The sequence below is a fragment of the Agelaius phoeniceus genome, chromosome 26 (genome assembly GCF_051311805.1).
Source record: "Agelaius phoeniceus isolate bAgePho1 chromosome 26, bAgePho1.hap1, whole genome shotgun sequence".
Classification (NCBI taxonomy): domain Eukaryota; kingdom Metazoa; phylum Chordata; class Aves; order Passeriformes; family Icteridae; genus Agelaius; species Agelaius phoeniceus.
The window spans coordinates 4,199,791-4,215,340 of record NC_135290.1 but is presented as its reverse complement, the minus strand read 5'-3'; the positions used below and the strand labels follow the sequence as shown (position 1 = coordinate 4,215,340).

The 15,550-nt window shown below is 48.7% G+C and overlaps 1 protein-coding gene across 2 annotated transcripts in view; it reads left to right on the top strand.

Annotated features, from left to right (window-relative positions):
- NSF (N-ethylmaleimide sensitive factor, vesicle fusing ATPase) overlaps positions 1 to 11,843 on the top strand; it is an 88,166-nt gene extending 76,323 nt beyond the window's left edge. The window contains exons 18-21 of one of the 2 annotated variants that reach the window (XM_054649710.2): positions 4,224 to 4,358; positions 5,187 to 5,300; positions 9,855 to 9,910; positions 10,472 to 11,843. In XM_054649710.2, the coding sequence (XP_054505685.1) occupies positions 4,224 to 4,358; positions 5,187 to 5,300; positions 9,855 to 9,910; positions 10,472 to 10,490 (324 nt within the window). In that variant the 3' untranslated portion in view covers positions 10,491 to 11,843. Of the gene's footprint in view, positions 1 to 4,223; positions 4,359 to 5,186; positions 5,301 to 9,854; positions 9,911 to 10,270 lie in introns of both variants that reach the window. The other variant, XM_054649711.2, reaches the window with a different exon arrangement.
- The last annotated feature ends 3,707 nt before the right edge of the window (positions 11,844 to 15,550 follow it).

Below are 15,550 nucleotides of genomic sequence, written 5' to 3'. Positions count from 1 at the left end.
CCACTGTCCCTTGAGCCCCCTGCCCCTTCCCTCCAGGGGACATCCACTCCTGGGGCTGCCCTTCCACTGTCCCTTGAGCCCCCTGCCCCTTCCCTCCAGGGGACATCCACTCCTGGGCTGCCCTTCCAGGGCCCCCAGAGCCCCCAGCCCCACTTTCAAAGTCAGATTCACACCTGGGGATGTCCTTCCATCACTCCCAGAGCCCCCAACCCTTCTTGAAGGGAGACCCTCTCCTGGGGCTGCCCTTCCACTGCTCCCCAGCCCCTTTTCTCACTGGGATACTGGAGGCTTTGAAGGTTACAGGGAAATAATTTCCTTGTTTGATGCAATCCCAGATGCATTCCTGATCCCACATCAGTCTGACTGAACTGGAAGCAATTCCAGTAACCAGTGATGTTACTTTATGTGCACAAACCTGGGGAATTGTGTTTCCCCCTTTGCATGTGAGGAATTCCCAAGACCCCAAACACAAGGATAAAGCTGTCCAAGGGTCCTGAGCAGCTGGTGGGTGACAGAGGCACCTCAGTGTCACCAGGGCCTGGTTCCAGCAGAGCTCAGGCTCCCCTGGCCTGGGGCTGGCTGGATTTACTGAAATTCTGTACTTGGGGGCTGCACTGAGTGTTGAGGCTGCTCACAGGAGGGTCTGTAACTGTGTCATGGTCTGGTTCCCCCTGGGCAGGGATGTGCTGCTGCTGGCAATGGCTGCTAGGAATGCTGGAGATATCTGTCCTGGAAAATTTAGTTGGTTCCAGAGGCTTCTTCAAGGCCCACAGTTGTGTGCATGAGGACATCCTTCAGTGAGGTAAAACCCCTGCAGCAGAGGGCTCATCTTCTTCTAGAAGCACAGAGGGACCTTGGGCTCCAAACTGGGGCATTTTGCCTAAAAATGGGCAGGATGAGTGCAGGTCTAAGGCTGTGCCTGTGTGTGATCTCTGGTGATGGAAGAACTGGGCTGGAGCTGCTGTGGTTGTGAATCTGACCCCAAATGATCTCAAGCTGTTCCTCCTCCTTCCTTGGTAATTGACTGCCATGTTCTGCCTGATTTTTGGGAGTTTGGCTTGAATCCTGATTTTTCTGTGGGCTGAACACGTGGCACATTGCCTTCACCATGGCTGCTGTAGAAATGAAGGATGGAAAAAGTGAATTTTCCTGAAAATGGGACTGCATCATCAGCACATGAAGCCTGTGCTGTGTGCTCTGGGATGACCCTGCAGCCTGAGCCATCCTGGGATCCTGCAACAGGAACAAATCCCAGGAAATCAGTGCTCAGGAGCTGGGTGAGGGCAGCTTTTTCACTCTGCTGGCTTTTCCTGCTGCCTCCATAATTCCTGGGGCAGGCAGTGCTGCCCTGGGGGCTCTCACTTGTTTGTTGGGTTGTCTGAAAGCTGGAGGAGCTCGAGGGACTGCTGCCCTCTCAGGTCACTGTGGCTGCTTTCCAGGGGTCAGGTTGAAAGCAGGGAGTTGAAGGCATGGCTTCTTTTGAGGAAAAACAGGGAAAAATCAGGATCTTTTGGGTGAAGCTGTTAAAAATTTGAGGCACTTTTGAGGAGTAGCCATCTGTTCTGAGGAGCTCCCATCCACGTCAGTGGTTCAGGGACCTGGGAATAGATTTTAACAGAGCTATCTAAAAATTGCTGATGGATCTGCCCTCTGGAATCTCATCCTGGTGCTTTTCAACCTTGTTAAGCCTTTCCATTCTTAGCACTGTGCGTGCTTGAGTCCAGCTGAGCTGTTGGTGGGAGCAAACACCCTTGGGTTCAGTTTATTTGATGGTTGAGATTCCTTCCTGTGCTCCCTGGTTTCTGTAATGATGAGCAGCAGCCTCTCCCTCATCCCCTCTACACCAGCTATGAATTTATAAACCTCTCTGTTTTTACCAAGGATCTATTTTGGGAAGTTATTCCCTATTTCTGACCTTTCTCTGATTTCTCCAACTAAACAGAATCACAGAAACATGGAATGGTTTGGGTTGGAAGGGACCTTAAAGCCCATCCAGTGCCACCCCCAGGGACACCTTCCCCTGCCCCAGGCTGCTCCAACCCTGCCCAGCCTGGCCTTGGGCACTGCCAGGGAGGCAGGGGCAGCCCCAGCTGCTCTGGGCACCCTGTGCCACCCTGCCAGGGAACAATTGATCCCAATATCCCACCCATCCCTGCCCTCTGGCAGTGGGAGCTGTTCCCCCTTGTCCCCAGTCCCTCCCCAGCTCTCCTGGAGCCCCTTCAGGCACTGGAAGGGGCTCTGAGGTGTCCCCAGGCCCTTCCCTTCCCAAGAAATGATGGATTTGAAGCTGTATTTGGAACAGGAAGGAGCTCCTGGATCCACATGGCAGAATGATGATCCTGTTTTGCTCTTTTCTTGTTCTAAATCCATCCCAGGGGTGACACACAGAGTGAGACTGAGCTGCTGTTCCCACAGAATTCCCACAGGGAGCAATGCCAGTGCTTCCCTCAGTGTCACAGGGCTTTAGAGCCCTTTCTGTGTGTGCAGCCACCTCCCCCTGCCCTGCTGCCTTTGGGTCCAGCTGGCTCAGGGTGCCACTGCCCAGGTTGGCCCTGAACTGATCCTTGAGGGAATTTATTTTGGGTGAGTCCAGAGGGTGGGCAGCTGTCCTGGGAGGAGGAATGTGTCATTGGGCAAGGAAAGGCTGACAGTGACATCACTCATGGACACCTGAAGTGCCAGCAGGTAAAACTCCCCTCACTGTGGCGTTCCTGTGCTGCCTGTGTCCTTTCCTGGTGAAACTCCAAGCTAAATTCCATTTTTGTTGTAATCAGGCACAGATTTCATTAATGTATGAGGGCAGCATCCCTCAGGCAGCCTCTCTGAAGTAGTTATCCCTTGATTGATGCCTGATCAGTGTGCCAGGCTCTGTACACATGCTGGGAGCTATATTTGGGGAACAGACACTGCCTGGGTGCAGCTGAGCAGTTTTTTCCCCTCTTAAATGCTCATCTTTCATGGGAAACTGTTATTAACACAGCCCCTTGCCCAAGCTGTTCAGGATTTTGAGAGTTTCATTCAGTAATGAACAAGTTTTTAGGAGAAGCAGATGGGTCTGGGTGTTCCAGCCCTTGCAGGAGGGGTTGTTCTGTGTTTTGGAGGTCTCAGTCCTGGTCAGGAGTCTGTCCTTGGCTTCCTCTGTGCCCTGGTACCTCAGCTGTGTGGCAGTGAAGCTGTTTGGGGAGCCTGGGCAGTGCCCAGGGCAGCACCCTTGAGGTGGGCACATTCCCTTCACTCCTGGAGCTTCAGCCAAACTTTGAACAGCAAAAGAGGGGGGTCCTTGGCCACCTCCAGGTGGGCACTGACATTCCCTTCACTCCTGGAGCCTCACCAAACTTTGGACAGCAAAAGAGGGGGGTCCTTGGCCACCTCTAGGTGGGCACTGGACATTTCCTTCACTCCTGGAGCCTCACCAAACTTTTTGAGGGGGGTCCTTGTCCAGCCAGGCCCTCCCAGCCCATGGGGTCCCTGTGCACTGGGACAGAAAAGGGGCTGATAATCCTGCCTGACAATCCCAGCAGCTCCTGCTATCAGCCAGTATTGATCAGTGTCCAAACCCTGCCCAGGGGAATTCAAATAGCAGTGGGAAGGGCTCTGCAAGGTGAACAAACAGCAGTGGATTTGCATTTGCAGCTGATGTTTTCCACAATTTGCTCTGTTATTTATAAACCCTGTTAGTGCCTGGGCTGACTCTGTGCACTCTGCATTGGGAATTGGAGCCTGCAGGACAGTGGGACTGGCCTGGACAGCTGCAGGGGGAACTCAGGGACTCCCAGCAGCCTCTGCTCAACAGCCTGAGCTGGAAACCCACTGGAACTGCCTGTGCAGGAGCAGGGAATTTACTGTACCCACAGATCCCTAAAGACTGGCTGTTCCCCTGAGAAGTCATTTGTAATTCAGCTTTTGGGAGTGGGAGTTTGCTCAGGCTTTTAAATTTAATGAGGATCCAGCTATTTATAATGCTGGTTTCAGAAGGAGCTGTGAGTGTGGTGGGGCTTTGTGCACCACAATTCTTGGACCCTGTTGGTGGCATTGCTCCGAGAGCTGATCCCGTCTCCTGTGGCTGCTCTTGGCCCCTTCAATTACTGACACATTTAATCCCATTAATTTTGTTTGAAGTGGGTTTTTAAATGGCCATTTATCATTTGTGGTTAGCTGAACCTTCCCCAGGCTGGTTCTCTGCAGGTTTTCCTTTGCTGACTGTGGCTCCTTTGCCTGGCCAGGGTCGCAAGCTCCTCATCATCGGCACCACGAGCCGCAAGGACGTCCTGCAGGAGATGGAGATGCTGAATGCCTTCAGCACCACCATCCACGTGCCCAACATTGCCACAGGGGAGCAGCTCATGGAGGCTTTAGAGGTGAGCAAAAGTTCAAGGATGACAAAAGACTCCAAACCTGAGGGATTTTGCAGTAGCTGTGTCTGGTAACGCCATCCCGCTTGTCATCGTGTCATAACAGAGCAGCTCTGAGGCTTTAAATTTGCTTTTTAATGAATGAAATGAAGGTAAAATTAGGGAACAGTAAGTCTGGGGAAGGGTTTGTGGTCTGGATTGAAGCATTCTAAGGGCAGGGAAGTGGGTAATGAGTATAATTGGGGCACTTAAACTGAATGTGCCCAGAGGCTGCTCTGGTGGATTGGAACAGCATCAACTGAAGGTGTTTGGTGCTGAGGAATTACAAGTTCTTTATAAATTCCTGCCTTCACTGCCCCCTTATTCTGTGTCCTAGTGGGAGTTGTAGTGAGTACTGAAGGCTGTTAAAATAAACTGAACAGGCAAATCTTTGGTGCCACTGGCAAACTTGTCCCAGTGGTGGTGTCACCAAAGCCTGAGAGACACAGAGACACTGAGACACTCCTGAGGCACAGAGACACTCCTGCAGCAGGTGTGGAAACTCCCTGTGGCTTGAACCATTGTTTCCTTCTAGACCCTGGTCTGGAGAAGACCTGGAGTGCAGCATAAAGGCACAGCACTAACTGTTGGATAAGGGATATTATGGAAAAAACCATGGGGGAATTAAAGAATTTTTTTTTCTGTGTTTTGCCTTGACTAAGATACATTGCAACAAATTTCCCCTCTCAGCTTGTAAATGCTTCCAGCTTCCCATTGCCTTTGTCCCAAGGTAGGTACCATTATTGCTACTCTCAGCCTCCTGTTGTTGATTTTTTAAACTGATTTTCCCCCCAGCTCCTGGGTAACTTCAAAGACAAGGAGCGCAGCACGATTGCCCAGAACGTCAAAGGGAAGCCAGTGTGGATTGGGATCAAGAAGCTGCTGATGCTGATAGAAATGTCCTTACAGGTAGGAATGGCTCTAGGCTCCTAGAGCACTCCTGCCCTGGTGTTGGTGGCAGCCTTTGCATTGGTTTCATTGGGAAAAGAGTTGCAGTGAGGGGAAATGTTCAGAACAAAGAAATCACCACAGCTCGGTCCACAGAGATCTTGAAATCCCCCCCTCGTGCCCATGGGCTGTTCAGAGCTGCACTTACAGAGCATCTGGCTATGGGAGGGGTTGGATTAACTCACCTTTCATGGAATTTCTTTTCTCCACCCAGCATGTTAAGATTGCAGATAGCAATCACCTCAGGTTTTTGGTTGGTTTTTTTTTTAAAGAAGAAGGTGCCTGTACAGGTGTATGTGCTCTTTCCCTGAAGAAGATAAATCTGTCAGGCTCTTCAGCTGCTCTTCTCTTTATTTACCACTTTCAGCACTTTAAAGAAAATAATTGCAGAGGGTAGAACTATGCAGCTCGGAGCCCTCCCCCGCAGCAGCACCCATGCCTGGAGCCAGCCAGCAAGCTCCTGCTCATGCTGACACGGGCTGAGGGTGCAGCCCTAATCCTCCCCTGACATCCCAGTGCTCCCCCAGCCCCCCCTCTGCTCCCATCAAATGGATTTAGTGCAGCTGAGTGAGCTGTTCTCAGATCTCCCTCTCAGAGGCAGGGCAGAAGTGAAGAGACTTGTAGCTGAGAGCTCAGAGTCGTGTACCCCTCTGTTCACTCCTCACAATTCTGTTAAAACTTGCTCAGCTCTGAGGATATGCTCTGACTGCATGTCACCTCAGGGAATAAAGTCATTTATCTAGATTACTTTTTCCTCTTCTTCCTTGGCTTTTAATTCCATACCTGGAGGCAAGTCAGTAAGTCATTGCTCACATGTATGAAATGGATTTAAGGGGTGCTGCCCTTCAGGGGCTGCTGGGCTCTGCCCTGCTCCCTGAGCCCTGACAATGGCTCCCTTCTTCTGCCTCAGGATGTGCTCTTGTGCTGCTTTCTCCTGAAGTGCTGGCTCTTTTCAAAGCTGCAGGTTTGGAGGTTCTGTAAATCATGGCAGTTGTGAGGTGGCAGTGCTGAGCCAGCCCTGTCCCCAGCCTGGCCCCTGTGCCTGTTCTGTTCCTGGGGGACACTTCTGGGCACCACAATGTCATGGGGATAGAAAGGAATTAGGGACTGTCCAAAGGAGGGAGCTGAGGGTGGGGAAGGGTCTGGCAGGGCCATAGGAGGAGCAGCTGAGGTCACTTGTTCAGCTGGAGCAGAGTGAGGGCAGAGCTCAGTGGGGCTGCAGCTCCCATCTCTGCTCTGGGACAGGGACAGGAGCCAGGGAATGGCTGGAGCTGGGCATGGGGGATTTAGGTTGAATATCAGGGAAAGGTTCTTCCCCCAGAGGGTGCTGGGCAGGGAATGGTCCCATCCCTGAGGCTGCCAGAGCTCCAGGAGAGCTTGGACACCACTCCCAGGGATGGGATTTTGGAGTGTCTGTGCAGTTCCAGGGGCTGGGCTGGACGATCCCTGTGGGTCCCTTCCCCCTGAGAATGTTCCATGCTGCTGTGACCCAGAGTCCTCACTCTGCTGAGGCTGTGCAGCCAAGCTCCTCTTGGGTGTCAATCCAGCAGACCATGGCTGTGTAGGTGAGTGCAGGAGCAGCCAGGCTGGGAGGAGACAGCTGGGACTGTGCCTGTCACTCTGATATTTTATCAAAAATCCCTTTGCCAGGATTTCTCCTTCTCCTGGGAAGCTGGGAAGCCTCAGCTTCTCCATGTTTTGCTCCTCTGGAATGTGATTTGGAGAATTGTTTACCCAGCATGTGAATTGTTTTGAATTAATGGCCAATCACAGCCAGCTGGGTCAGACTCTCTGAGTCTGTCACAGGTTTTTATTCTCATTCTTTTCCAGCCTTCTGATGTCTCCTTTCTCCTTTCTTTAGTATCGTTTTAAAATATAATACAATATAATATAGCATATTATGTATGCTATACATAATATGCTGTATTATATTGTATTATAATATAATAATATTTTAATACAATATAATATTATTATATTATATTGTATTATAATGTTATTATATTATAATAATATAATATATTATATTAATAATATATAATATAATGTAATAATATATTGTATGATTATATAATCATATAATGATTATATAATCATTATATAATGATATGATTAATATAATATAATGTGATGTGATATAATGTGATATAATGTGATATAATGTGATGTAATGTAATATAATGTAATATAATATAATATAATATAATATAATATAATATAATATAATATAATATAATATAATATAATATAATATAATATAATATAATATAATATAATATAATAATATCAGCCTTCTGAGAACTTGGAGTCAATTCTCATCTCTCACCTCATCCTGGGGACCTCACAACACCACAATATGTGCCCTTTCTAACACACTGAGCATCACACATGAAGTGCTGCTGCCACTGTCCCCAGGGCCACTGAAGGTGTCCCTTTGCTGCCCATGCAGGGCTGGCAGCAGGGTGGGTCCTGCTCTGGCACTGGCTTCAGGTGGTTGTGTAACAGCAGAGGTAGCAGCATATGGCAGCTAAATATGAAGCAGTTCTATTCCAAAAGGTCTGAGGTGTTTCCATGACTCCATCTGCTGAACTGCTATAAATACAGGAGAGCAGGGCAGGCTCTCAGGGAGCAGAGCTGGGATGTGAGCACTGAACCCACAGAGAGCTGGGATCTGCCAGGCCCTGTCAGGAAAGCACAATTGCACTGGGTAGGAAATGCAGCACTGCATCTTGTTTTCACTGAGCTGTACCACAGCTTTTCAGAGGGAGATTTCAATCTGAAATCACTTAAGAATTCCAAGGGATGGATGAAATTTCTCAGAATTCAGCTGATTAGATGCCAGGTGACTGAATTCTTTGTAAAAAATGTGCAAGTTTTGTCTTCCTCTGAATCTAGTGGTGGGTTTTGCTTTGTTAAAGCAGTGACCCCACCCTCAGCTCCCTGCAGGGATTCCTGAGCTGGTCACATCACTGCCAGTGTGTTTCACACTAAGTCACAGAGAACCAGACCCTCAATATCAAAATCCTTTCTTGGGATACCTGGACTGCTCTGGTGCCCTGGGTGAATTGTCACCTTGTTTATGAGATGTGTAACCCCACAATTTCTGGCAGCCTAATTTCCCCCAGACTCTGTTATTGCAGTTCTTTGCTTTCTTCAGTGTCCAGCTCCTTGTGTTTTGTGTCACATCCTTTGTGTACACTGAGTATCCTGGAATGGTTCTGTTCTTGTTCAAACAAAGCCTTTGGTCTCTGGGTCCACTCAGGGTTTGCCATGTGAATCCCCAGGTGTTTGCAGTGCCCTTGGCTGCAGGACAGGGCCACCTCCAGTGCTCTTGGGTGCCACCTTGGCTTCACCCTGCCCTGGCTGCTGCTGGGTGTTTTCTCCATGGTTCCTCCTGCTTCCTCTCCCTGTGTTGTTGCTCTTGGACCTTGCTGGCAGCACTCCCAAAGCCAAAGTCTCCTCCTGAGCCTGGATGAGTCAGGAAATGTTCCCAAAAGCCCCTTCTGGCACCTCCAGGCATTCCTGATTTGGTAACTTCTGTTTAGCATAAATAAAACTTAATCAGTATAAATAAAACTTAATCTAAGCTGCTTGTCTTTAATGTATCTTAACTTTCATAACTGGCAACTTTGAAAGATCACCAGAGAATATTGCTTGCTTTATTTTAAACCAAACACTGCACCTGGATGTGCTGAGGGTTTGGGGTTCATGGCAGGTTTTCAGGGGGGCTCATTGGTGGAGGATCTTCTTCTCTGGACTGAAGATTAACAACCTCCCTTCAGTTCCTTTGTTTCTGGAGGGTCCTGGATGTCCTGGGGATGCTGCACCATCCATGTTCTTGTCACCTCTCTGAGCTCTGTTCCAGAGAATCTCCCCCCAAGTTTGGCAGCAGCATTTCTGTTTCCCAGAGCACCAGAGGCTGTGTCCAGGAGTCCTGACCCTGCTGCTCCTTCCTGAGCAGATCAGCCTCTGGAGTTTGTGCCTGCATTTTTAATAAGCAATTTGATCAAGTTTGAGTTTTCAAGTTTTCAAATTGGAATTGTTTTCAGCTGCCAGCTGTATTCTTTTGGACAGGCAGCTGTGTGTGCAGGTAAATGCTGTGTCTCCCCAGGAGCCAGTGCAGGTTATGGACTCAGTTATGGACTCAGAGGGGTGAGAGGCAGCATCTTCCATTTGGGAACAGAACACTGGCCTTGGCCAGTTTGAATTCCAGCTGCTGGCTTTAGAGCAGATTTTCTAAGGATGACAAGAGATTTGTCTCACTGTGTCAGGTCACACTGGGTTTTAGCAGAACTCTCTGGCTGGACCTTTGTTATTTCCTGCTTGTGATGACTTTCCTAAGGTTTCCCCTCACTGGTCTGTGGAGCTCTCAGGGATGCCCTGGGGGGATTTTTGGGGTGTCTGTGCAGGGCCAGGGGTTGGACTGGATGATCCTTGTGGGTCCTGTCCAGCTCAGGACATTCCTGATTCTGTGCTTTCCTTTTTGGCACTAATGGGGATCTGTTTGGTGTTTAGATGGATCCTGAGTATCGGGTGAAGAAGTTCTTGGCTCTTCTGAGAGAAGAAGGAACGTAAGTACTTTTATTTTAAAGCAGTGCTTGAATTCTCCTTTTCTGCTCAGAAATGAGCCTGCAGTGGGGTGGATCTGCTCTCCTTGTTGGCCCCTCTGTATTGTCAGAGCTGTATCTGATCAGTTCTTAGAGCAATTTGGGAGGGGGGAGCTCCTGACAGTTTGGGAACCTGCATGCCTGAATCCTCTGCTTTTCTGAATTTATCCTTAACTTTTAAAGTATCCATGAGATATTGGGCCAAATTTTACCTTTCTTTAATTTAAGTAAATCAAAAGAGATTCTGCTTGAGTTAAAAAATCTGGAATTTTGGTTTCTTGTGTCTGCTGTCTGAGAGAAGGATGTCCTACTCTTTCCCCATAGGTGCCACAGGGAGTAGTTGAGCCCAGTGGGACAGTGGCATCTCCTAGAGAATGACTTTCTAATCATGTAGGGCAGTACCTGTGCTGGGGAAACTCACACCAAACTATCTATCCTGGCTCCATGTGAGTGGGTTCCAGTGTGTGCTTGATGCTTTATACATGTGCATGATGCTTTCCTGATGGATTTGGCTTCTTTTGCAAGAGTCCCTACCCTAGACTGAAGGTGGACCAAGTGCAAGATCAACAGCTGGAAAAGTGACCAACCTGGAGAACAAACACTGGGATCTTTACTCTTCTGGACAAAGTGAAATGCTCCCCTGATCCCCAGAGCCCCATGTGGAACCTGCATGTGTAGTGCAATACTTTATTCTTTATTCCTTGTCTTTCATACCCTGATGTCACGTGGAAGTGTCTCCTGGAGCCCTGTGCTTCTGTCTCTGTATTTTGGGGTGAGCAGGGGGAATGTCCTGGGAGCTTTGGGGCTGACCCTCACTTGTGTCCAGCATTCCTGCAGTAGGAAAGAGATCCTGGCTTCTAATAAACCTGCCAGTCTGGTGGAGGGATGCTGAAGCACTGCTCTGTGTGATCCTGGTCAGGTGAAGGCTTTTTGTGGTGCCACCCCAGCCCTCAGTGAGCTCTGAGCCCACAGACTGAGCTCCAGCAGTGCCTGGATGCTGCACCCTCTTCATTTATATCCTGGTGGGATTGGGCACTGCAAGAGGGCAGGGAAGTGTTGATCAGAGTAGAAGAAAATTTCCAAATCCAGTATTTAAGGCATCAAACCTTGTTGATAATCCAACAACACTTTTAGCAATGCTGGTTCCAGCCTCCAGCTCTTCCTGAGTTCTGTAGTTGGCAGCTTTGGTATCCTCCAGCCTCATTGTATCCCTTTTTCCTGCCATGTTACCAAAGGTTGAAATTCCTCCTTAGAGACAGAGAGGAAGCCAAGCTCTGCAGGTGCAGGAGATGTGTGTTGCCATGTTTTTGCACTGAAATAAAGGAATGTATCAAACCTTTGCTCCACGCTCCTTCCCCTGCTCCTGTGGCCTCGGGGAGATGCTGAGGCTGCTCCCCTGGGCTCCACTCCTTCCAGAAGGTTCCTGGAACATACCTCAGTGTGGTGGGGCATGAAATCAAAGCCATTTAGCAGATGTTAGTCAGTGTAGCTTCCTAACCTCGAGCAGACCCACTGTAAGGGCTAGCAGGGTATGCAGGGGGTGTTCCCAGGGAAGGAGGGTGCCCATGTCCTTCCAGGTCCTGTTGTCCTCAGCGTGCTCACAGCAGTTGGAGTGTTCCAGGCACTCCATTCTGCTCCTCTGGCAGTGCTGGTGTGTTGTGATGCTCTTGTGAGTCCCAGTGGTGGCTCCCTCTCATTTTTGTGTAGGATCTTGTGAATTTATTTGTTCCTCCCTTCCCTCTGCCAGTCCAGGTGACAGCAGCACACAGTAACTTATATTTCAGAGTAAATGATGTAAACATTATCGTGTCTGTGTCCAGAACTATATTGATGAATAAATATCTGGTTTAATTGCACATTCAATGGATTCAATAAAAAGCACAACTCCTTGTGATGATCTGTGTCTGCTGCTGGTGTTTGTGAGGAGCAGAGCTGCTGCAGCCAGGGGGTGCTCAGGGTGTGGATGGATTGAATTTAGCCCAGCCTGAGCAGCTCTTACCTCTTACTCTGACAGAAATTAAATGAGAGGATTCCACTCCAGCCCATTCTGGAGCTGTGTGGGCTCTGCAGGGCTGAGGAGGCTCTGTGTGTGTGGGGTGGGGGTATCCATGGAAATTATTCATTTCCATTATTCATGGAAAGTATCCCACCCCTGGGGAAGGCTGGAAAACCAGGCTGGGCTGCTGGGTGTGACTCCTGAGCCACTCCAAGCTCTGTTCCAAGATCTGAGGTGTTCCCTGCAGGTGGCACAAGGGAAGGGCAGCAACTTCCCACCACCTGTGTGGCTCCTGCTGGCAGGAAGGCTTTAAATCTATAATAAATACACAATATTGCTTTCAATGCAAGGGTTGGACTCTTCACCCCCTTCCTTACCCTGTTTCATCTTGAACTTCCCAGAAATGTGTCCCTGAAGTGGAGTTGTTGACCAGAGGCAGATTGGAAGGTGCTGGGATGGGTTTGGGGGGCAGGCTGTGGGGTGCAGGGAGGTTTGGGGCAGGTGGGCACATGGGAGAGCTGCACCCCAGAGCTGTGGAGTCCAGAACCCTCCATGGGCCAGGTTCTCTGGTGAGGTAGGACATGCCAGGGGTGGTGGCACCTGCAGAGACACCCTGGCCATGCAGGTGGATCCATGGGATGGCCTTGTGAGTAATTGTGTGAATAATCTGTGGATCAGGGCAAGAATGTGAGTGATTCTGTATTTATTTTGCCCTTCAGACAGGTACATTGGAGGCCAGTGCAGTGGAGAATTGTGTGCACTTAAAAGCATTGCTGATGTGAGGGAGAGGTGGCAGAAACAGCCACAGAACTATTCATGGACAGGAGAACAGGTTTTTATATGAGAAAATGTGGACCTTGGTCTGCCCAAAGTGTTGGAAGGGGATTCAGAGACAGCCTGTGACATGTGGGGAGTGTGCAGAGTCTGGAGCCTGCTTGGATCCATTGCTGCATTTGATCTTGATCTATTGATTAATTTGATCTTGATCTATTCCTTAATTTGATCTTGATCTATTGATTAATTTGATCTTGATCCATTGCTTAATTTGATCTTGAGCCATTCATTAATTTGATCTTGATCCATTCATTAATTTTATCTTATCTTGATCCATTTATTAATTTGATCTTGATCCATTGATTAATTTGATCTTGATCCATTCCTTAATTTGATCTTATCTTGATCCATTCCTTAATTTGATCTTGATCTATTGATTAATTTGATCTTGATCCATTCATTAATTTGATCTTGGTCCATTGCTTAGTTTGATCTTGATCTATTCCTTAATTTGATCTTGATCCATTGCTTAATTTGATCTTGATCCATTGATTAAGTTGGTCTTGAGCCATTCATTAATCTGATCTTATCTTGATCCATTGATTAATTTGATCTTGATCTATTGATTAATTTTATCTTATCTTGATCCATTACTTAATTTGATCTTGATCTATTGATTAATTTGACCTTGATCCATTGCTTAATTTGATCTTGATCCATTGCTTAATTTGATCTTGATCTATTAATTTGATCTTGATCCATTGATTAATTTGACCTTGATCCATTGCTTAATTTGATCTTGATCCATTGATTAATTTGATCCATTCATTAATTTGATCTTGATCCATTAATTAATTTGATCTTAATCCACTGATTAGGTCTCTAACAACCCAAACCACCCTGGGATTCCATGGCTGACCCTCAGAGCCAAACCACACAAGCTGGCAAGTGCATATTTTTGAATTTTTACCTTTTCTTTAATGATGTACCACAAAAAAAAAAAGGAAGTTGAAATATATTTTTCTCCAAATATATATATTTATATAATATATAATCTTAGTTAACTCAAGTATATACATTGTATAATAAATAATGCTTATAAAAAGAGAAATTTTCTGAATATAAAATAAAAAAAAATCGACCTCTACAACTTTATACAAAACTTTGGATACAGCAGATTGATGGAAAAAGATCTTCCATTCAGTGCTAGAATACCTGGCTACAGTAAAATAATTACAAGGCAATAAATGTTCTATTTAATATTAAATACCTTTTCTTGATTAAAAAACAAACAAAGAAGGGATTTTGTTTAAAGTCGGGTCCTGGGAGTCTTTCCATGGGATTTAATATATACTTTAAATAGATGCATATCAGAGGATGGCGTGGCTCTGCCTGGGGGAGGCTTTTGGAGCTCTCTGGGATTTGAATTTTTGGGAGCAAAGGCTCCTCTGAAGGGGGCCTGGAGCTCTCTGGGATTTGAATTTTTGGGAGCAAAGGCTCCTCTGAAGGGGGCCTGGAGCTCTCTGGGATTTGAATTTTTGGGAGCAAAGGCTCCTCTGAAGGGGGCCTGGAGCTCTGCATGGGAGGGACCTGGGGTTCTGCTCTGCTAGAGCCAAAGGCTCTGTCTCTCCCCTTTATTGCTCTGTGCAGCTCCAGGGGCTGCTCATTCCCAGGAAAAGAGAGATTGGAGCAGCAGCCCCAGCCCCAGGGGCCACCATTCCCTGGAGTTCCCTGCCTGGGGTGGGTTTGAGCCTGGCTCTTGGTCCTGGAGCCCCAGGATGGAGGGAATATTTATTTTTAAATTTCACAGGTCAGTCCTCCTGGAGAAGGTGAACCCAGGGAGAGGGGATGGCCTGGGGAGCAAGGGGGGACAAACACTGGTTCTGTTCCATGGGATGAGGGAGGAGCCCAAATCCCTGCTCATGGAACTTTCTGGATGATTGCTGACAGCTCAGTAAATCCCCTGGCTTTGTGCTGAGGGACCAGGGAAGGCTGACAAGGAGGCTGGGACAGAGATTTCCTCTCTCCCTGGAGTCCCTCATGTTCACCTGGCAGGGAACCTGTCCCCAGAGAGATCCCTGAGCTCCCCTGGGATGTAAAGTCCTGCTGGGGAATGCTCAGTCAGTGGGTGCTGCCCTGATCCTTAAAATCCTCTCCTGGGCAGCTGCACGGTGAGGAGGTGGCTGGGACATTGCTGTCCCCTGGGGGAGGTGGCAGCAGTGCCTGTGCCCTGCTCCTGTCCTGGGCCAGGTGCCAGAGGCTCAGCTCTGGGCTCTGCCTTCCTGAAGTGCTCCATGGGAGATGTGGGGCAGGGGGAACAGAGAGGGCACAAGGGAGGGGAAAGGGGGGACCCCTGGGCCCTGTTGGTGTGCTCAGACAGGTTTGGTTCTCCAGCACCACTTCAGAGCAGGGAGGAGGGAGCTGGGCTGGGCTGGGGGCTCCTTCCTGTCCCCTCTGCATCTGCTGAGACCAGGACAGCAGCAGCTGGGGGAGCTTTCCCAACCCAACCCAATCCAACCCAATCCATTTCCACCTGAGCCCCTGTGCTGGTGCCTGCAGGGGCTGGGCCTGTGGAGCAGGACAGAGCTGGGAGCTCAGGGGCTGCTGTGGCAGCAGCTCAGCCTCGTGGGGCTGTGCCTCGCTGGGACCCAGCTGTCCCTGGAATCTGCTGCCTGTCCTGTCCTGTCCTGTCCCTGCCCTCCTTGTCCTGTCCCTGCTGTCCCTGTTTTGTCCCTGTTCTTGTCCACTCCCTGCCTTCCCTGTCCTGTCCCTGCTCTTGTCCTGTCCCTGCTCTCTCTGTCCTGTCCCTGCTCTCCCTGTCCTATCCCTGCCCT